General features: G+C 41.2%; 1 protein-coding gene across 2 annotated transcripts in view; it reads left to right on the forward strand.

The window, feature by feature from the left end:
• Positions 1 to 22,431, forward strand: part of LOC148073738 (genetic suppressor element 1-like) — a 46,076-nt gene extending 23,645 nt beyond the window's left edge. For both annotated transcript variants that reach the window (XM_087797107.1, XM_087797108.1), the window contains exons 2-16: positions 5,053 to 5,229; positions 8,878 to 9,077; positions 12,109 to 12,263; positions 12,329 to 12,532; positions 13,777 to 13,932; positions 14,555 to 14,808; positions 15,911 to 16,199; positions 16,259 to 16,770; positions 16,851 to 16,963; positions 17,033 to 17,303; positions 17,369 to 17,500; positions 18,730 to 19,047; positions 19,852 to 20,148; positions 21,144 to 21,247; positions 21,321 to 22,431. In XM_087797107.1, the coding sequence (XP_087653233.1) occupies positions 5,053 to 5,229; positions 8,878 to 9,077; positions 12,109 to 12,263; positions 12,329 to 12,532; positions 13,777 to 13,932; positions 14,555 to 14,808; positions 15,911 to 16,199; positions 16,259 to 16,770; positions 16,851 to 16,963; positions 17,033 to 17,303; positions 17,369 to 17,500; positions 18,730 to 19,047; positions 19,852 to 20,148; positions 21,144 to 21,247; positions 21,321 to 21,458 (3,320 nt within the window). In that variant the 3' untranslated portion in view covers positions 21,459 to 22,431. The remainder of the gene's footprint in view (positions 1 to 5,052; positions 5,230 to 8,877; positions 9,078 to 12,108; positions 12,264 to 12,328; positions 12,533 to 13,776; positions 13,933 to 14,554; positions 14,809 to 15,910; positions 16,200 to 16,258; positions 16,771 to 16,850; positions 16,964 to 17,032; positions 17,304 to 17,368; positions 17,501 to 18,729; positions 19,048 to 19,851; positions 20,149 to 21,143; positions 21,248 to 21,320) is intronic.
• Positions 22,432 to 22,664: the final 233 nt, after the last annotated feature.

The raw sequence follows: 22,664 nt of genomic DNA on the forward strand, positions 1-22,664 counted from the left end.
TTATAAGAAATATTAAAAGAAATCTCATTTTCTTTTAACCAAATAATTCATAATAAATAGTTAAATAATTAAATTAGTAGAATTATAATCTTTACATTGTCCTTTTTAGAGTAAAAATATAATTTGAAGTTTAAAAAACAAAAACATTGTCAATTTCTTTTATACAAATGTTTTACCAGTATTATTATTTGTATTATTTTTAATTTTTAACAATGAATGTGAAGAGGGGGTGGGGAGGTTATTATGGGAAAAGTTTCTTACACGGGTGCAGGGTGGGATCTTTCTTGGTATTTTAACTTTTTTTAATGTTTGTCCTTATGCTTTAAAATCAATAAAAATATGTTTTCAAAACAACAGATAAACTAACATGGATCATTACAAAGACACAGTTTCTTTAAGCGACGTCACATAAATACCTTGGATTTAATGTGATTTATTTGCTATTAATAGTAGTTGTTTAATGTAGTTATTAATGTAAAGTAAATGTCAAGCTATAAGCTACACTCGCTAGCTTAGCTAGTAGACAACAGTGCACTCGTCCTGAGTTGAAAGAAAACGCACTTAAATCCGCTGCGGTAGAAACTCCTGAATCCTTAAATCACACACAGTTTTGGTAAATACTAGTTACTTGTCGGTAATTGTTAATTAACATAAACACGGTCGGTCAATTTCATGTCAGTGTGTTAACACACACACTGTCTCAGACATGCCAATGTGATGAGGGTTAATGAGAAGGTTGTGTGTTCCAACCTCTTGTTACTTCCTAATGACCCTTTTCTGAGCATGTACACACACACACAGACACGCATGCTTGCATGCACTCACACACACAAAAGCAGGAGTTCACACACGCACTAAGGCTGTTTTAATGAGCTGACGATGCAGAATCCCCCCACACACACACCCCCCCACTATGGTTACAAACCGTGTGTACACTCTTGTTGTGTGTGTGTGGTTAGACTTGAATTCTATTTTAAGATTTGGTTTGTCGGTTTATCGGGGTGTCGGTCTTCACATCATACAGCAATGTGAAGAGAGCTTTGAAATTTGGTGACTGGCCTTCAGTTAAAACATTTACCTTCATTTATTTTCATCGAAAATGTTAATATTTTTGTAAAAACCCCCTGGAGAAAAGATAAAAAAACGATTTTTGTAAAAGGATCAATATATAACTGAATCCAAAGATGGAACTAAAGTGTCCTCTATATTAATAAATATGTTAAAGTTGTCAATTGATACCAAATATAACATTGTAATATATAATGTATAGTCAATTCAAACTAAATATATATATATATATTCATTTTTAAAGTGAATTATTAAGGAAGAGGATATATTTCCCTTCAGCAATAATACAATCGACATCATTTGATCTATTTTTTGTCTAAACCTTAATGGTTATGATGGTAAAATGTTTTATTAAAATAAAGAATATTAAGTCCGTCCTAACCCTGACTCAACAGGTTTAACCTTCATGGTGCAAATGTGCTAATTTCTAAAGGAAACACATTTAACCTGGTGGCAGTGATTTGATCACTGAAGGTGACGCTGGACTCGTCTCATAGGTTTTAGCCAAAGACCCCCCTCGGAGACTCGTGTCTTGCTTGTTGATCCCTGCTGCTTCACACGTTGATGCAAAGGCGGACCAAAAACAGCTGAAGGTCACAGGCTAATGAAGCAAATATGGCATCCTGAACAGCAACGCCGGATTGACGGCGAGTTATTCACAGGGCTATTGACACTTCACTTCACTTCACACACAGGAATTACTCGCAATTAATTAAATACACAAACACAAAATAGAAAAAAAAACACCCACCTTACGGGTTGCTTGTAAGCCTTACGAGTTTTTCACAACCGTTTTGGGTTCAGATATTCTATTTTTTTCACTTTTTCATGTTATTTTACGATCCGTATGTGGTTGTTTCCTCCCGTCAATATTTCCACGACAATATCAGTTGATTCTTCGTAGAAAGAAAACTTCCAGCTCCTGTGGTTTTTCCAGGTTCATAGCTCGACACTGTTCACTGCTCTCGGTCCCCCCTCATTAGACCTGGCTTGATTTATTATAATAAACTAATACTCTGGTTCCTGCCCTCTCTTCTGCCGATAGAAAACCTGGGTTTTCCATTTGGACTTGGCTCAGAAGCTAAAAATAATTCTCTTAAACTCACTGTTGAGCTGACCTGTAGTAGCGTGGCTCATACGGTCCTGTTACTGCATTTATGTGGCCCTCGTACGTTTAATAATCTACTAGAAACTAATGATTTTATTTAGTAGTTTTCTTATATTTTTTACAAATTAAATACTAAATATGAGCCTTTTTTGTAATTTTTACGAGTATTTATTGCTCGTTAATAGCATAGTGAATATTCTAACAATCTTGATTAAAAAATGAATATATAAAAGAACATTTGTACCCTATTTATCTTGATTTTATTCAATTTGTTTTTGTAGCTTTATTATTTTGGTTATTTATTGTTGCACCTTTATTTTTGCTGTGTGGCCCCTCTCAACAGTCACTGTATAAAATGTGGCCCCTGAGGGCTCTTGAGGAACTCAAGACAACCTCATAACAAACCTGTTTGACCTGAACTTTCTACAGCGATTCAGCATTGGAAAGCGAGTATTTTTTTGAAGCCAGTCGTCATTTAGTCTGTATTCAAACCCAGTTTCTATATTTTGATTTTTGGAGATGGAAAAAAACAACAAAACAACACAAATGGTAAAAAAAACGGCGCCAACATACAGATCAGACTCAAAGAAGTAAGTAAGTAAGTAAGTAAGTAATATTTATTTATATAGCGCTTTTCGAGACCAGGGTCACAAAGCGCTTAAACAATCAAAACAATACTCAAAAAAGAACATACTTTAAAGATCAAGATAATACTGAGAACAACACATGAGTTCGAGAAATTCAAGGAAAAGCCTGAACAAATAGAAACGTCTTAAGATGTTTCTTAAAGGAGTCAGTAGATCCATCAAGCGCAAAGAGAGAGGAAGATCGTGCTTTAGAGAAGCGTGTGATGTGCGAAGGCGTATTTTAAAGCTCGGTGTGTCAATATTGATGACTATGTTTACGTAGAGTTAAAAAAAAAAAAGAGAAAATAAAAAAAAGCAATGATTAGGCTTAACTAATATTTAACACTTTGGATGCGAACACTTCCAGAACTGCTCACTCATCACCTTTAAAAAGCAACATCGCTGTGGGGAGTTAATGTCTTTATTTGTGTTTCGGCTCTGATGTTTCCTCCTCCAACCTCCTGCTGTCTGAGGCGGGGGCGGTTGGGGGGGTCAGAGGCGAGAGGTGAAGGGTCACTGTCAGAAACCTCCCCCCCCACCCCCCTGCCTCACCCTGTGGCCGAGCAGACAGGAAGGACTAGCGGGGAGAGATAGAGTGATGGATGGAGGGTAAGCGCTACCCACATCGACCCCTCTCTCCCGCCCCCTCCTCCCAACACACACACACACACCCCCTCTCTCTCTCTCCGTCAGCACCCTCCCTCCCTCTCCCACTCCCCCCATCACGCCGCCGCCGCCACCCTCTCGCGAGTGCGAGCCAAAGGAGGAAAGATGAATAATGAAGAGCGAAAAGAAAACGACAGAGAGCACAGTTTGAGATGGAGAGAAGGGACAGCGAAGGAGAGGAGGATATGAAGAGTGGCAGGGGAGGAGGTGGGATGGAGGGAGTAATAGAAAGATAGGAATGGGAGGGGTGTGATGAGAGAGAGGAGGAGGAGGAGGAGGGGGGGCAGTGGATGAGGGTGGGTGGGTGTGGGGGGGGAGGTGAAGGGATAGAAAAGAGGTCACGTGATCATATAGCAGCTGCAAGGCTGAGAGGAAGAGAGAGACTCACAGAGGAGCAGAAAGACGACGAGAAGAAGAAGGGAGAGTGAGCAGGAGGGTGAGTGTTTGCATGTTTGAATTGTGGACACATGCTTCGTGTGTGTGTTTGTGTGTGTGTGTGTGTGTGTTACACATCCGGTACCTGTGAGTCTGGGGGGGGAAACAGACGATTGTTTTTGCGAAAAAGGGAAGAAAGAAAAAAAGAAGAGGGGAGATGATATGTGTTGGCTTTGTTAAGTGAAGCTTCAGCACGCCGGAGATAAATGAAGGAGAGAGTCGGGGGGTGAGGGAGGGGAAGGAAGGAAGTCGAGAAAGAAGTGAGTGAGTAGAGGAGAGAGAGAGAGAGAGAGGGAGAGAGAGAGGGAGAGAGAGAGGGAGTCGATAGAAAGTGTCTTATCATATCTCCACTTGACTGCTGGGCTCAGCACACACACACACACGTCTAAACACACAAACACACATTTTTTGTTTTTTTTATCACCTTTTTATTAATGATCTCTGCGGTGAACACTTTACTGTTATTAGCATTAAGTGTTTATATTAACATTTTATAGCTTCACAAACTTTCCTTCAATAAAACTATTCAATGAAATCATCCTACATTTGATTTCTCAATGTTCTGAACGATAAACTATGTTTGGATTTAAAGAGTCGTTTTTTTCATGTGAATGGTCAAGTGTGTGTATTGTCATAGTAATGAGGTCATCGGTGAAGTGTGGTGGTGGGGGTCTGCCGGCTAATTCCAGCGGTAATTAACATTAGTAGGTCACGAGGGGGTAAAAGGAGTCGGGGAGAGGGCGACCATATATATATCTCGCCCGCCCCGGTTGATAGACACGTTTACACCTCCGCCGCCGTGTTGTGTGTGTGTTTGTGTGTGCTTTAAAAAAAAAAAACGCAGCAACACAGTGCGTGTGCAGACACTCCCGGGGTCTTAAGATGTGCTGGCTGGGGTCCCTTGAGGAAATGGACATGTGTGCGCTCATGTGCGTGATTTGCTATTAGGGTCACTGCTCTGTTTGACACAGCTCCTCTCGCTCTGTTCTGCGCGCTGGCGGTGGCTGACCCTACGCATGCACACGCTCGCCGTGACGCCCGAGACACAAAAGCATAAAAAGTGTCTCTCGAGTGCTGGTGTAGGAGGATGTTCATTCATGTCATTCTGACCGCTTTTTCTTCTTCTTCTACCCCATTGTTCCCCCTCAGGTATGAACCATGAGTCCAACAAATCATCATCAATAGGAATGATCTCCACGGCAACCCGCACCACCGCCACCGTTACCCCCATCAGCCCACTAACCAATGGGAACACGGCTCAGTCTGGAAACTCTGGCTTCGCCGCTGCCCTCCGTAAACTGGCCAAACAGGCAGAAGATCCGAGAGGTGAGTTGGAGCTGATGCAACCGCTCTTCTATAATGAGCTCCCCTGAAAACTGCTGATATTTGTGTTGGATGAAGAAAAAGGGGGTTGCGAGTGCGCCGCCTGCACTTTGATGGCCTGAGGTCTCGCGGTGGTCCTCAGAGACACCTGCTTCAACGGCGGCTACCTGGACGCACAGGAATAATCCAATAATATGATAATGTGGGCACATGTGTCATTAATAATCTTAATAAAAGGTGACATATTGGATTTCATTGCCTAAGTTTTCCGTTGAAACTCCTTTTTATTTTGGAGGGAAACAAGATAATATGCCTTCAGGGTACTACTATGTTTTGATAGATACTAGACTTGTGGATAAGACCGCCTTAGACCAAGACCACAATGTGTAAATACCCAACCAAAACTTTTCCAGATGAGACCAGACAGAGATTGAGACAAATAAATAAAAAGTATATACAATATATGTACAATATATATCAGCATATCCTTAAGAGGGTTAGGAAAAAGCATTATGCTTCGAGACCACGTATTACCGCCCAATACTGGGCGAGATAAAGAGAACCAGAGACCAAGACAAGACCCTCGACCAGGGAGATCAAAAAAAAAAAGGAGTCATGTTTACACTGTTCAAAGCGTTTGTGTTTGCCTAGCTTAAGCACAGAAGTGAAGCTGAGCTAGCATGCATGGACTCAAACACAACAACTAGGACTTTCAACCATGAAAGCCAAACCTTGATCTAACAAATCCTATTTTTTCATCAGCCTGGCTCACAAAACCTAAAAACCCAAATTATTTTCAAAATATAATGCAAGAAACTTAACCAGTGGTTTCAAACTCAAGTAAAAAACACTTGAGGTTAAGGCTGGATTGCATCAAAAAAGCAAGCTTGTCTTCTTTTTAACTCCATGAAAATCTGAAAAGTATCTTCCCTCCAAAGCTAACATGACCAACATATGGGATAGACCTTGGTTCCTGAAGAGTATGAGGAGTGAAATAAATCACACAGCAAGCTTTGTGTGAAGTAGTGCTTGTGCGTCGGTTTCTTTGAAAAGCTTTTTTTTTATTTTGCCTCTAAATAACTCTTAGTAACTACCACTGTAGGAGCTTTTCTAATATTGCAAAATCAGCACTTTTTAAAGCGTATTTTGCGGTTTTGAAAAATGTTATCAGTGACATTTCTGGTCTTTAAAGATATCAAGTGAAAGATTTGTATCCTACGTGTCAAACTGACTTCCAGATAAGGCTAGTAACGTACATATGACTTACATTCTTGTACCCATAAAGCACTGCAACAGTTTAAGCCACAAAGGCCTTCCTGAGTAAAACAATGTGTTATGTAAATTAAGCTAAATAATCTATTTTTTAATTGAATTTGCCTGAATGTCTTCTGTCCTTACTTTGGAGTTAAAATCAATTTAGCGTCAAAGATATGCCTGATTTAGTTTGTTTTCATCCTTTAAAAAATAAATCTCAGATGGTCTGTGAGCGCGTCGTGTGTACTCCGTGTGTGTTCCAGCGGCTCATTGGTGTTCTAATGAAGGTGTGGGATAAGAGGTGACCTCCTCTGACCTCTTCCTCTCCATCTCCTCCCTATTTCGTTTCCATTCATCTCCTGATAATGAGAATCTAATTACAGCCAATTATAACAAGCTCTGTCTCTCCGATTCCTCCTCCTCCTCCTCCTCCTCCTCCCCTTCTTCTGCCCGGCTCTCCATCTTGTTTGCTCTCTCCATTACCCTGCAGCTCTTTATCTTCATCGCGGCTACACGTCGGCTTTCACTTACCACCTTCACTCATTATTTTCTGCTTTCTTACATTGCCAACTAGAGTGTGAGGAGCGGCGCGTTTGTGCCTTTAAGCTGGACACTGTTTTTTTTTAGAATTGATGGGAGGATGACGCTTCCTTCTTTGGTTAACAAGTGGGAGTTGTTAGGAAGAAGCATTTCCTTGAAGACCACTTTATTGTTTAGTGTTTAGTGACTTATCCTGAGCCATATAGTTACACTTCTGTAGTTCCTGTTTTTGGACTTATTTCTCTCTTGAGATGACGTCGAAAAAGTGATTTGAGACATACTTCAATCGAATGGGAAGATTAGATGCTGTCGCCGGGACAAGAGGGAAAACTGTTTATCGAAGCCTTGCCCATATTTGTCAACTCAAATGTCAAGGAGAGTAGAGATTACCTGTCCTGACCTGGCCTGTTCTCCGCGAAAAGAAAAGAAAGGTTGAAAAGAGTCCTGGTGACGGTGGCTGTCGCATCTTTTTAGGTAAATGAACTGTACCTGCTAAATGAACTGCATTAACACTTGATCTCAGTGTCAAGAGATAGTGACGAATACTTTGTCAAATATGCGAAGGAAGGGGATCAAGAATCGATCCGGTGTCTTATAATGTAAAAAAAAAGAAACTATTAAATCCTTAAATATGATACATGATACAACAATTCTTCACAAAATATCTCCCCTGATTATTCTTTTCCATTTCTATTCATCCTGTTTGCCCAAAAATCCCAAATTCTTTAAGTACACAAGTAGCTTGAGAGAAACTCTTTGTATTTTGTTGATGTACTTGTACTAATATTGTTTCAGATTGTTAACCCTTAACACCTATAATTACTCTGGTATTATCAGGATTAATGTAGCACATCAACCAAATGGTTCAACGTCCTTATGTGGCCTCGTAAAAAAATGATCCACTCGGCGTTAACCAATGTGACTGTAAATTGTCAGAGTTGAAAGCATGTTTATATATATAATATCTACTTCCTTTTATTAGTCAGGTTTTGACCCTAAATCCAGTTATTTTGGCTGTTCAAATTGTCCCAGAATAGTTTTACTCTTTCCTAAAGTTTCTGGATTTGGTCGGATACAATTTTTAATTCACCTCAGAAAGTGACTAATGCAACTTATCTAAAGACATATAAACCTTTTTCACAACTCCTTCAAAAGAGTTGTGGATCCAGATGGCATTTCAGGACACACCACCAAACTGTGACATCTATTTTTGGTCCAACAATCCTATTCTAGTTGAAGTTATTAGAGTTAGAGTTATTATGCTGACAGACTTCTTATTCTAATGTGATTCTAAAAGTGGCGTGTTATTACTAAAGTAATCATTTTAACCTTGATTTAACTGTAGAGCTCACGCCTTGAATATAAATCCGATCAGACAACCTTCCTCGCGACATCAAACCTGCGAAAATAGTCCACCTTAGTCCCTCACTGTGTCTTGTTTATTCAGCTACTGTCGTAGTTGTTTTCCTGTGTTTTCCACCTTCAAACGTGTGCAGAGATGCTGAAAAAGCACGACACAATTACCGCCTGATGCTGCTGGATCAGCACTCCGGGGCGACACCGTCCCTGGTCCCGGCTGATCTGGAAGATCTAAAGAAACTGTTCTGTCGTTAAATCGGCTTTTGTAGCCAGCAGTTCATTCTTCGTCACTCGCCTTGACGTTTGTTTTCTCATCAAAACCCTTTTGTCCCGCAATTAAAATTCACTTGATTGGGGTTAAATATGCGCAGATGCTTCTTTTTTTAGGTTCTTTTTGAGCGCTTTCTTCTGGATGTTATGAATCTGATTAGCTGCCTCAGTTCATTACTGCCTGCTCGACTGTCACTCACCCTCTCCTCCCCCCCTGACTCTACTCAGGTTCTGCCGTCAGCAGTGAATCATCCCCGGTGTCTTCCCCGGCGACCAGCCACAGTTCACCGGTCACAACCCCGAAGCGGGTTTCCCTAGGGCCCATTCTGGCCCACTCACGGGGCCACAGCGTTCCTGGAACCCCTCCCGTGGTCACCATTGCTCCCACCAAGACCAGCAACGGGCTGTGGAGGTCTGACGGGCGACAGGTGAGACTATTCTATCATTTCTATTAATGCTTTTATTAAACAGAAGGGTTTATTCAACGATATATCACACAGTACTTATAAGATCACATGATTACATTTTGTAAGTGTTCGGAAGGACCATCTGGATCCACAATTATTTTTGAAGGATTCCTCAATCTCTTTGTCGGAGAGTGATTACAACACAATCACCAAACAATTTCTTCTTCACTCCTGTTGCTTGTGTTGTGCTACTAATTCTACTACATAAGAAAACATTTTTTGCATGGAAATGTATATAAAACCACAATATTTGTTTTTACTATGATATTTAACTGCACTGAATTGATATATATCTTAAAAAGATATAAATATTTTCTAAAAAGGAGGCTAAAGAGACAATGAATTCACGGGAGTAGCTGACAATGACTGAGGACGAGAGGATACAGTAAATGAGTTAAATAATTCCATATTTCATTTCGATTGCTAGATGGCAGCTGTTATTATATCCCCCGCAGTTGAAGGAAAAATGTAAATCCTGGCGAAGACTTAGGACGAGAGGATACAGTAAAAAAATAAAATAATTGATTTTGATTGCTAGATGGCAGCTGTTATTATGTCGTCCGCAGCTGAAGGAAAAAATGTAATCCTGGCGAAGACTGAGGACGAGAGGATACAGTTGATAAATAAAATAATTGATTTAGATTGCTGGATGGCAGCTTTTATTAAGTCGTCCGCAGCTGAAGGAAAAATGAAATCCAGGCAATGACTGAGGACGGGAGGATACAGTAAATAAATAAAAATAATTGATTTAGATTGCTAGATGGCAGCTGTTATTATGTCGTCCGCAGCTGAAGGAAAAAATGTAATCCTGGCAATGACTGAGGACGAGAGGATACAGTAAATAAATAAAATAATTGATTTAGATTGCTAGATGGTAGCTGTCATTAGGTAGTCCGCAGCTGAAGGAAAAATGAAATCCTGGCAATGACTGAGGACAGGAGGATACAGTAAACAAATAAAATAATTGATTTAGATTGCTAAATGGCAGCTGTTATTATGTCGTCCGCAGCTGAAGGAAAAAATGTAATCCTGGCAATGACTGAGGTCGAGAGGATACATTCGACTCCAGCAGCTTCTAAAGCTGATGTCTGGACTTATTTTGGTTACATTTTGCAACACCAGAGTCAAGTATTTGGACAATACCACAACAATATTTTGATACTTCACACACATCGCCAGATTCTTGCCAACACACACCATAGTAAAGAGCTTCTGTTGAAGTGTATAATACTTTCGACTTGATGCTATTTCTCTCAATTTCATGTTTTCTCGTCCTCCCGCGAACACAAACGTGCTTTTCATGAGCACATAAAGACACGGTCACACACTCTGGGGGCTCTAGATCTGCACCTTTTGTGATCCGCTTCCTGCAGTTCGTGCTCTGTATGTGTACGCAAATATGTGTGTTTGACCCTCCGGCACAAAAGACTGTGGATATGAAGAGGAGTGTGTGTGTGTGTGTGTCTGTGCAAGTGTTTGCTTGTGAATATAAACTGGAGCGAAGGAACCAGGCCCCCCTGCACAATACAGGGGTTGGCCCCCACAGCAGCCACTTCCCCCTGGATCAGAGCTGCCTTTCTCCCCCTTCACAAAGAACACTCTGTGGCTCTTTGGGCCCGCGGCCCCCATTCAGACCCAGAAAGAGAATAGGATAGTTTGAGAGGGAGAGCAAGAAAGAGCAAGACAGGCCACTTTTATCTGAATCCACTGTTTGTCCTGAACACACACAGTCGGACTCAGCTACTGCGAGGTCAGAGGTCAAAGCCACGGGACCACTGCACCCGTCCATTCCGGTGGCCTTTCTTTTTTTTTTTTTTACACACACACAAGCCAAACTGTCGAACTGAGGCTGAACAATGAGGGTTTGAATTGGATTTTCATATTCAAAGCACGGAAGTCAAATGTTGTTTAACCATGCTAGCTGTTCAGGTGTGGCAGCAGGAGGTGATTTGTTTATGGTTCTGTGGTTTGGCCTGCATATCTGACTGTTGCCGCGGCAACACCATTTGACACTTTAGTGAAGACGTTCTAATCACACCCTTTTAATAAAAGGTTTCTGTCCTCGTCGTTTGCATGTTTCTCATCGAGCTGTCAAATGTGTCAAAGGTGTAGTGATGATGACAACCTGACAACATTTCGATTGTCCTTCAAGTGAACCGTTTAAGCGCGACAAACCACAATAAATTAATTCAATTAACAAAGATAGAAGAGCACAGAGAGGGTGCATACCTCTGCCAAAGAGCACACAGTTGGAAACTGTAGATCACAATGGAATGGTGTGATACATTCCCTCGGGAAAGTTACAAGGAAGTATTATTTATTTAGTAACAAGGAACTTTTTGTTTTATTAATTATGATGTAATCTATGTCTAAGGTGTAAACTCGTTTGTGTGACCTGCACATGACTTACAAACAAATGAAGAATCCTTCAAAACCTTTTTGAATCCAGACGGAACTCCAGAACACCCCAGATCTTATCATACGATCACAGTCCGTTATCAATGTTTCCTGAAAAACATTTTATTAATCTTGGAATTATTCGATATTTATAGTACTTTATTCATCTCAGAGAGAGAAATTCACTTTTCTACAAGGAATAGCAAGAAAACATACGCGTATCAATGTCCGATCAATGTAATATCAAATACAAAATACAATCTGGATAAAATACATTCTTGATAAAATACAGAATAAAAAATACAATCTAGGTACAAAACAAAAATTAAATCTTGATATTTTTATTAATTATTGAAATACAAAAATATGATCATGATAAAATATAAAATACAATCTACATAAAATATAAAATACAATCTTGAAAAAATACAAACTAGCTAAAATATAAAATACAAATTTGACTAAAATATAAAAATACAATCTGTATAAAATACAAAATTAAATCTGGATCAATTACAAAAATACTGTCTTGATAAAATACAAAATACAGCTACATTCAACTTCATTTCTGATCTCCCCTCTCACTGTGTTTCAGAGTCAAGCTGATCGGGGTCACAGTCGTGAGCGGGATAACTCTCACTCGCATCAGGACAAGAGGACCCCCCCGATCCACTCACCTCACACTCTGGCACACACCTTCGGTTTGTCGCCCAGTTCCATCATGCAAGACCCCAGATTACAGAGCCTCAGGTTAGTACACTAGAGTTTTCTTCATTTCAATAAATAAATTCATAAATATATATATTTTTTTGCAGTTTACCGGGGCAGATGCACCCAGTGGTTCCCTCCGGAGGAATACCTGAAGAGTACCTCCGAGCACTCCGGCCGTTCGCCACCTCAGATGACCTCAGACTGACCTCAGTGCCGCTGGGCCTGGATCCTGCTGTGGCCGCTCACGCTGCCGCCGCCGCCGCTTACTACCACCCGGCGTACCTGCACCACCCTCTGTCTCTGCCCAGGTACTGCTGTCACATCCAGCTCGAGCTCATGAGAGGGGGACGTGGTTTACTTGATAGACATACATTTTAAATACATTTGTTAAAAACAGCCTTTTATGATGGCGATCATTGTCACGTCGCTCGGTGCCAATTGGCTGCTCTTCAAGTGTTCGCTTCGGTGGATGCATCACATGAGATTACTGCGTATGACTCGTCCACACAATACAAGAATGCATGTAATTAAAGGAGCAACAAACTGTATCTGGCTCCCCCGCTGTTATGAAAGTGTAATTACAAACTATTGTGAAAACTGAAAGGTCTCTAGGCTGTTGTCCTAGTAGGTTTAGATGAATTACGTACTTCAGCCTTTCAGTGTAGGAGGAGCGCCCCCTGCAGTTACGCTCTTTGCTTTATGTTAAAAAGTTAAAATATTTTATAGCGATCATGCTCGACAGACACCTGACCAGGAAGTTATTCATATATGATGAGTTATTATGTATATTGTTTTATATAATAAAAAATATATTCCCTGGTGCATAATATGTATAAGTCTTTATAAGACCAAACAAGAGACATAACAACACAAATATGATACATAAAAATAAATACAAATTAATCATGCATATGTAATATAATATTTATCCATTTTATTCTGTGTCTATTTTAAAAATGAACTAGATATAAGTTGGTATCGTAAACTAATAGTAAACTTACCATTTTTTCTTAATTTAATTTATAATTTTCTTTTGCAATAAGTAATTTAAAAACTTTTTTTTTTTTACTTTATATAATATTGATATTATTTGTACTTAGTATTTTGTTGTTTATGTTTAAATTAAATGTACGGTGCACGACAAATAAATAATAACCATAGATATCATCATATTCATGATGAGAACATCAAGAACTGGTTCTATCTGTCCACTGTCCTGAACACTCCAGATATTTGATTTAATTTATTTAATTTTATTTACTAATTCATTGTATTAAATTGTTAATTTTCATCTGCTCGCTTTAATATGCTAGTAACTTATTTTATTGTATTGTATTTAAATTCATTCCTTCAATCTAATTTTATATATGTATTTATGTTTATTTCATTCATTCTATTCTGTACTCTCAACACCACAACATAATCCATTGTTGTTTTTACAACACTGGCAATAAAGTTGTTTCGATTCTGTCAATGTTATTAAAGTTTATTTATAGGCCATTTTCCTTTCTTCCCTCGAGTAAATATAATATCTCATATTGTTTTCTTCCAGGATGGAGGAATCTCTGTGTCTGTCGGCGCTGCGCTCGCAGTTCTACTCGGTGCCTGCAGGGGGCGGCTTCCCTCCCATCCACCCCTCCGCCCTCCACCTGCACCTGCCCGGCTCCCGGTACCCTGGAGAACTGAACCACACGGCTCTGGCTGAAAGGTGACACACACACCGAGTCAGTAGTAAATGTCAGAGCCAGTAGCCGGGGTGACCGCCCTCCTCCTCTCCTCCTCGCTCCGTCCTTTTCCTTGAGTCACTTTGCTCTGCGGGGAAGTGTGGGATATATTTATAGCGCTCTCTCTCTCTCTCTCTCTCGCCCGACACACACTCGCCTACGACTCCTTTCACACACATTGATAAAGGAAGTGCGTCTCCTCATCCAGCTCGCTCGCACAGCACGCTTTGGTTTCTCTCCACAGCTGAATGCACGGGGGAAATGCTTGAAGTAAATGATATTTATCGCCCGACTGTGTAGCGCCCCCTTCATTTATTCTTTGTTGGTGCTATTGATCGCGGAGTGTGTGCGAGTGTGTGTGCGCGGCTACCCGTGGATACCTATTAAGTGCTCATCTGCTGCCGCTCGGTCACGCTGAGCGTGGACCGTCTCGTGGTTAAGAGACGAGAGCGAGGGGGGGGGGGGGCGGCGTTCACGCCACTCTTACGTCGCCTGAATGTTTGTGTCGTCGTTGCCAGTGTGTGGTTAATATGTGCCTCGCGTCCAGTGTTGCATCTCTCACCTTCTCCCTCGGTGTGTGTCGGTGTGTGTGTTCGCTCCCCACAGGCTACAGATGGAGAACGAGCTTCGCCAGCGCGAGCAGGAGCGTGAACGGGAGAAGGAGAGGGAGGCGGGGCTGGAGCGCGAGCGAGAGGAGGAGAGGGAGCGAGAGCTGGACCGACAGAAAGAGAGGCAGAGGGAGCGACAGCAGCAGATGGTGCGAGCGGCAGAAAGCCACTACCTGGCAGAACTGCAGGCCAGGAGGGCACCGCTGGAGGACAGGCCCAGACCGGGAGGGAGGCTGACCCCCAACAGACCGGGTACAAACACACACTCACACACACCAGAGCTGAGTCGCCACAAAAAAAAAAAAAAAACAACCTGACACTGATCTTGCGTATTTAATGTAGCTCTGATCCTCGCTTCAAAACAAGGAGCATCACAGTAGGGCCCGTGTGACCTTTTGACCCCGGCGTTTCTGATCGTAACTCCTCAAGGGTTTATCCGATTTAGAAAATTCCAACACCATCCGAAAGCTGAGAATAGATTGATGTTACTGTAATCAAGGTAAACCCCAGTACTACCGCAGTAAGAGCCCCCAAACGCACACCCGATTCACCTGTGTAGACCCGTGTAGGTACTAGACCAGGGGAGTCAAAAGTCTATCACATTAGGCGTCAAAATATTAAGAAGTTTACGTCACGCTTTTAAATAAATGTATGTAAAAGAACGTAAGACATTTTCTTTATTTTTTTTAATCATTTTTATCTTCATGTTTTTTCTCTTTCAACAAACAGATTCCAGTTTTTAATTTTTTGATTTTAAATGCATAATCTTTATAGGTCATGACATCCTTTAATTATCACATTGATTTTAAGAAAAACCATCCGGGGCCATGAGTTTGACACATGTAATCCACAAAAGGTCAATTAAACCAGTGGTTCCTAAATGTTATGCTGCCTTAGTCAAAACACATATTTTGTTCTCAGCAAAAGTACTTTTCCTAAAAAATAGATTTCGTTTTTTTTGATCTGTGTCAAACTAAGAAATCTGCATTCTTCAAGTACTCAACTCAACAAATACAGAATAAATGAAGGTGAATATACTGAACAAGAGAAAAATAGAGGACAGTTTCAGCCTGTGCCGCTTGTCATTGCCCCGCGGCTCCTCAAGGGGGCGCATGGAACACTGACGCTATAAAAATTCCTAATCCACTCACATTTTCCCTCTTTTATTACAACATGAAAAACCCATATAGTAAAGTAGAATATCTGACAGCTTTCAAGACTATAAGTTAGAAAATAAATGTACAGCAGTAAAATAAACGCCTTGTGTATAAAAAGGATTGTAACGTTAACGTGATCTTTACATGTTTAATACTGAAGTAATGAGCTCAACTTTATATTTATTTGACTTCTTCAGACAAGGCCAAGGACCCGGATCACTCTGGATACCAGCCACATAAAACCCAGGCGGTCAAGCCCGGCGCGCACACGGCCAGAGGCTCCGTCCCTCTTCCCATGCCGAGCCTGGTGCCCTCTCACCTGGGCAAGCACCACGCCGTGGGCGGCGGCGGCGGCGGCTTCCACGGAGCTCTGGCGGCGGCCATGATGACGAAGCGGGCCGGCGAGGAGCAGTGGTTGGCGCCGCCGCGGGGTCAAGGTCAGGAGATGGAGAGCTCGGGGGGAGAGTCCAGGAGGGAGAGCCACAGGTGAGGAACCAAGAGATGGAAGTTGAAGCTCAAATCTAAAGTTATTTTTCTCGGAACAGATCAAATCTAGTGCATCAGAACTCCGGAGGTAAAGACGCGGCTCCTCGCATCGGCGCTCCTCCTCCCCTCATCTCCCCGAAAACTCCCCATCAACCGCCTCCCACGACCACCTTGTGGAACCCCGCCTCCCTTCTGGACACTCCCTCGGAATCCCGTCGGAAAATGACCCCCCCGATCCGTCCTCCCCCGGGCTTGACCCGGACGGACCGGACCCACCAGAGCTGGGGGGAGAAAACGGAGGAGGGCGGCAGGAGGAGGCCGGAGGAGAAGTGTCCGCCGCTCATCTCGGGGAGTCTGGTGGAGGCGAGCGTCCGGATCAAGGCGGAGCAGGGAAGAGCTTTTCCCAATCTCTACCAGCAGCACTTCTTCAACAACCCGCCGGGGAAGTCGTCTCCGGCGCGGGACGCCAAAGACAGCATGCTGGTCTTCGACGACGCCCTCCAGCAGCACCGCAGGCTGGTCAGCAAGCTGGACCTGGAGGAGAAGAGGAGGAAGGAGGCCAGAGAAGGAGGTGTGAAGAGATTTTTTCCTGCTCTCAGAATAAAAGTCTGAAAAGGTTTCTTGGATATTGAGCTTCTCGTCCGTCCTCAGGTTACTACTACGACCTCAACGACTCGTACGACGAGAGCGACGAGGAGGAGGTCAAGGCTCACCTTAGGAGGGTCACCGAACAGCCCGCGCTCAAGCTGGACGCCAGCTCGGAGGTGAAGCTCATCCCCTCGTCACACTTTCCCCGCCTCTTTCACTGACTCGTCCCCTTCATCTTGCTTTAGAAGATGGACTTCCTCCGTCTCTGCGGCCTCGGCACGCTGGCCCAGCGCGACGACCTGCTGGAGAGGAAGAGGAGGAAACGGAGGAGGATGATGCGAGAGAGGAGTCCGTCTCCTCGGGAGAAGAAGAAGGCCTGGCGTCGAGCGCCTCCAGCCGCCCGCCTGACCACCACGTTCACGGCCGACGAGATGGACAACACGCCCGAGCTGGAGGCCAAGAAGGATTTCCTCCACATGTTCAGCCTCTCGCACGTCAGCCCTCAGAAGAGAAGAGGTAGATCCTCACGTCTAGACCTGTGTCGTGACCCGGTCACTCACTCACGCTCTCCTTTCTTACAGGAAAGGAGAGGACAGAGGAGCTGCTGAAGGCCATCCAGAAGAAAACAGTGACGCTGGACACTCTCAGATACAACCCTGTTCCTCTCTGTCGCACACCTCCTGCTGCTGCTGCTGCTGCTGCTGCTTCCAACGGTGAGAATGAAACATGATGGTCGATATAGAGCGTGTAGAACAGAGGAAAACATTTACACTTCCTTAGCATCTACATGTATGATTTCACTGTCCTAAAGAGCCAAAAGAAAAGAAGATAAAAAGATTGAAAGAGCTTCGTTTTTGAAAATATTGTAGAAAGCTCCAAACTGTTCAAAAGATTGATCTGAACTGCAACCATAGAACACACTCACTTTACTCATGGTGCCATCAAAACAATGAACTCCCATGATGCCTCTGTAAACACCACTCCGTTATTAGTAAGTAAGTCATTTTTATTTATATAGTGCTTTTCCAGACCAGGGTCACAAAGCGCTTGATTGGTCGCTATAATATTATATTTCAATGCTACGTCTATGTTAATATTTCAAAAGTGATCAGCAGTTGTGATTGGTCGGCTGGGCAGCAAAGCATGATGGGAGCAGTTCAGGTCACCGTTGATGAGATGGCCACTTTTGTTATAAGTTTAAATAAAAGCTGTTCATTTCAACAATGATATTGTTGTCATAGTTGCAGGGTTGTCAGAGTGTTTTCATTGACCTCTGTAATATACATTTGATTTTAAAAACAAATAAAAAATCTTATTTTTAATTATTTTGAGGGGCTACAAAGTACTCACTAAAATAACAAATAAAAGGTGGAAAAAATAATTAAAAATAAGTTTTAATTTCAATTGAGCCAAGATGATGAAAAAAAACAAAACGTACAAAATGTTTATTTTGGAAAACTTTCAACACAATCGGACGCATAGTTTTCACCGATACAAGACACTACGAAGCCAAACACACGGAAGAAAAGAGGGATTATATGATAGGAAGAATAAAGAACAGTGTTAAGTAAGGTTTCTGGTTCGTTTCCCTTGTTTGCATATTCTAGTTTCCTGCCTCTGCAACCCCGAAAAGGGTAGAAATTAATTCATGAATGAATTATATTTAAAACTAATATTGTCACTCAATTGTTTATTCACACAATTAAACTCATCTTAAGTACGTTTAAATAAAAAAACTCATAAATAAATATTGAAAATACTAGACAAGGTTATGTGAGGAGCTTAATTGAGAATATTTTACAATTTTCTGTTAATATTTTTGAATAAAATAATTTAAGTGTGTAATGAATGTTCTTAAAGGCATTTATTATGTGCTATCTTGGCATTAAATGATTATTTGCTGCTTTGCCAACATCTGAAGTCTTACGATCTCTCCCTTCAGGTGACGCTTCTGCTCCTCCATCAACGGAACATCAGACCTCCTCCTCACACAGCCCGTCCCCTCCTCACAAGCCCAAACATCTGCACCACAACGGCTCCTTCAAACAGTCCGGCTGCAGACCTCCACCGCTGGCTGCTCACCCGGAGAAGGCGAGCAAGAAGGTCCTGCACAACGGTGTGACGGCGCAGAAGAAGGAGGAGAGAAGCTCGGTGCAGAACGGTCGCAACCGTCCCTGGGAGAGGTTCACGCCCGAGGCCTTCGCTCAACACTTCCACCAGGCGGTGCTGCACTCCACTCACAACACACACGAACACAAAGGTGAGCCTTTTCCTGCTCACGAGTCTGTGGCTCCCTCTAGTGGTGTGACGGCGTCAGTACAAAATCAATTTTATGCCGCGTATTTTGTCTCGATAAAAACTCATAATAAGAATCATGACATTTATTAAATCATATCAGTGTCATAAAAATAATCAATGGTTTTATTAACATTTCAAATGTTGAAACGTCCATTTTTTTTAAATTAAATCTGAACATTGAATTATTTTTAAATAAATAAATTGAATCATCTCTATAGTGAAAGGTTGAAGTTGTTTTCATTGAATATTTTGAATTAAATATTTTCTATATTTAAAGGTTGATTTTGTTTTTGTAAAATAATTGAATTCAATATTTTGTAAATTGAAAGGTTGAATTTGTTTTTCATAAAGAAATATATATATATATTATTAACTTAATTGAAGAATGAGTTTCTTTAAAAGTTAATTATATTTTTACACATAGAGTTTGGTATTTAAAGTCCAATTATTTAAATTAAATGTTAAACATATTTTATGTGTAAAAACATCTTTTTTTCTCTTGGAATTTTTTTCATTTGGGTATTTATTTAAAAAATAATCTTTTCAGAATATAAATGATCAAATTTAATGATTTAAAAAATATAATTTCAATCCTTAATAAATATTCTGAATGCACTGATAAATACATACATAAAATAAGTAAATAAATATTAACACACTCCATCAGAAAAGTTTGGACATATCTGGTAGGAAAAAGATAAAAAATAATGAAATGTGTTTTCTTGATATTCTCTTATTAATTTTTATTTCTTCATTATCTTATCAGGTGTCTCACAATGTACCCCTGACATCGTCTTGAAAACTGAAGACCTCCAACCGCAGACGTCGTCTCCACCGAAACATCACCACCGGGTCCCTCAGGGTCTTCATCTGAACGGACAACATTCCCCCCGAACCGTCCGCAGCTCCGCGGCGCCTCAGGAGCATCAGTCCGAGGATGAGGAAGACGAAGGGTCTGCACGCGAGGAGGAGGAAGAGGAGGAGGAGGAGGAAGAGGAGGCGCCTCAGAGGAAGTGGTCGGGAATTGAAGCCATTTTTCACGCCTACCAGGAATATGTGGATGGTGCGTAATCATTGTCTGTGTGTCAATAAAGTTAATTTGAATTTTGAATTTTGAAGTAGGGATGCACCGGAATTAAAATATTTGCTGAAAACTAAAAATCAGGAAACAAATAATGTATTAATTGATTATGTTTATTATTAGTGCTATGAAGGAATTGAAATTGTTTTAAATTCTTCAAAGAATAATTCAATAACAAAATTCTGAAAATGTTTAATTTCAACAATTCACATTATAAAATAGAATAAAAGGTTAAACCAAATATTTTTTATTGTCAAACTAAAGCAATTTCTGACTAATGTTAAGGCCCATAACGGACTGTTCTGCTGGAACATTTGCCAAAATTGTGAATTGTAATATTTTCTCTTAATAAAAACCGTTAAGTCAAGTTAAGTGTATTTTTAAAAATTCCATGTGTAGGATTACTTGTTTAAGTGCGTTCAGAACAAGTGAAAGATAAGCTGTTTTAAATGGGATGGTGCATAAACATTGTGTCGAACATAAAACAATAATAAATTATAATTAAAATTTATTTACGGATTAAAATAATTTAAAATAATGATATTAGCAGAAAAATATAATCTTATGTGTTAAAATGTGTTAGATTTGTTCAGAGAAGTGAAAAAACTGTGTGTTTTGTATTTTGTTACAATATATCCTACGCTCTTGAACGCACCATAGCAATCCCAATGCATCACGAGCGTGTGACACGGGGTGAAGCAGAAGTTAACAGACATCGTGTTTCCTCAAAGTCTTTCCATCCACCAAGTGTACACAGTTGATTTATAAATGTGTGTAAATGCAAGATGACCACAGGAGGAACAAATCAGATTCTATCTTCTGCATTAGTGTTCTTGAACGTGAAAACCATATCTGCGTCTTTCATCATCAAGACATTACGATAATGTACTTTTCAGATGAAAATCGGGTGCATCCCTATTTTAAAGTTTAAAGAGGCCGGTCGATGATAGTAAATGCTTTATATTTGTGATCCTCAGAGTGGAGTATAGAGAGGCAGGTTCTCCACAGCCAGTGTAAAAGACTTGAATCACAGAACCTCAATCTGACCAGAACCGCTGAGCAGCTGTCTCACACGATGGGCGTAAGTATTTTACTGTTTGTCTTGTCGTCGTAATCGGGTCAGTTTTAGTGACTGATTTTTTTTTCCCCGCCAGGATCTGGTGAGTCAGAGGCAGAAGATGAGGGAGGAGCGCGAGAGACTGCAGGCCCAGCTGGAGCACTTCAGGAGGTGTTTAACACTCCCCTCGGTCCACTGGGGCAGAGGGCAAGGGAACCAGCACACTCCCAGGTGACCGTGACCGGACCGTGACGCCGGACCTCTGAGGGCATCAGGAGCAGCATCGACTGCGGAGACACCAACTCTGCACTGAAAGCACTTGAAGAAGCCGATCCGTGTGTGCAGGATCACGGGTGTGACCTGGCTGGTTCCAGACTCTCCTCAGTAACCAGGACTGTCAGCTAAAATTATTGGTCGTGGTCCAACCGCTCAGAGGGTCAAGAAATCAAAGCACACCTCAGGCCTTAAACTTGAAAGGATGCACTTGAAGTAGAACATGAGAAAAAATACTTGACAGTCTTGTGTGGTATTTGTGTTGTAGTGTTGGCTACAATCCGGCTCTTTGTGTTTTCAGATACCGTACAGGGGGAGATGAAGTCTGATATTATTCGTGGTAGCGGAGGTGTTTTTACTGGTTTTTACTGTCCACTGCGGGAAGCCATACGCTTTGTTTGAAATACTGCTGGTCAGAAGAATATTAGCTGTTAGGAGGAAGAATTACAAAAAAAACAAACATGTATTTGTGAAGACGAAAGGTTTATTTTCAAGACAACATGGTGAATGTCTGACTTTGTTGAGCATTACAGTCAAGCACACGTCGACCTCTTAAACGGATACAGTTTCTCACTTAACTTAAGATTTAGCATATTTGCAGAAATAACAAAATCATCTTCGTTGGCTTGAAAAGAAGACGAAAAAAAAAACAATACTAGCCTGTTTGTCTTTGTCATAAAAATGTTTTCGTAGGGACTGGACAGTCTTCTCTTCCCGCCTTGTCTTATTTGAACCTTGAACTCCAAACAGCTCCTCCTACAAGCACAAGCTTTAATGGCAGCGTGTCCGTCACCTGCAGCGTCGGGTCCACGACAAACATGGCTGTGAACCCTGCGGTTTGGATTCACTCACTTGTTATGTATTGCGGTTGCAATGGATTATTTATTGATATATATTACTGTACATTCAGTTGGATTTTACATTAAACTATTTGTTGAAAACTCCTCTTTTTTCTGTGTCTTAATTTAGAGATTGTTTTTATTGAATGCACTTATTATTTTATACATCTTTGAGATTAGATTATATAAACTTTATTGATCCCTCTGGAGATCTCTTTCGGGATTTTTTTTTTCCAGCAACAGCAACACAGACGATAGATTCATACATTTTTTTATTTTTCTGTGTCTAACAGATTAAAATGTCAACCAAACATCTTTTCATATTTTGA

The sequence above is a fragment of the Callionymus lyra genome, chromosome 8 (genome assembly GCF_982586985.1).
Source record: "Callionymus lyra chromosome 8, fCalLyr1.hap1.1, whole genome shotgun sequence".
Taxonomy (NCBI): domain Eukaryota; kingdom Metazoa; phylum Chordata; class Actinopteri; order Syngnathiformes; family Callionymidae; genus Callionymus; species Callionymus lyra.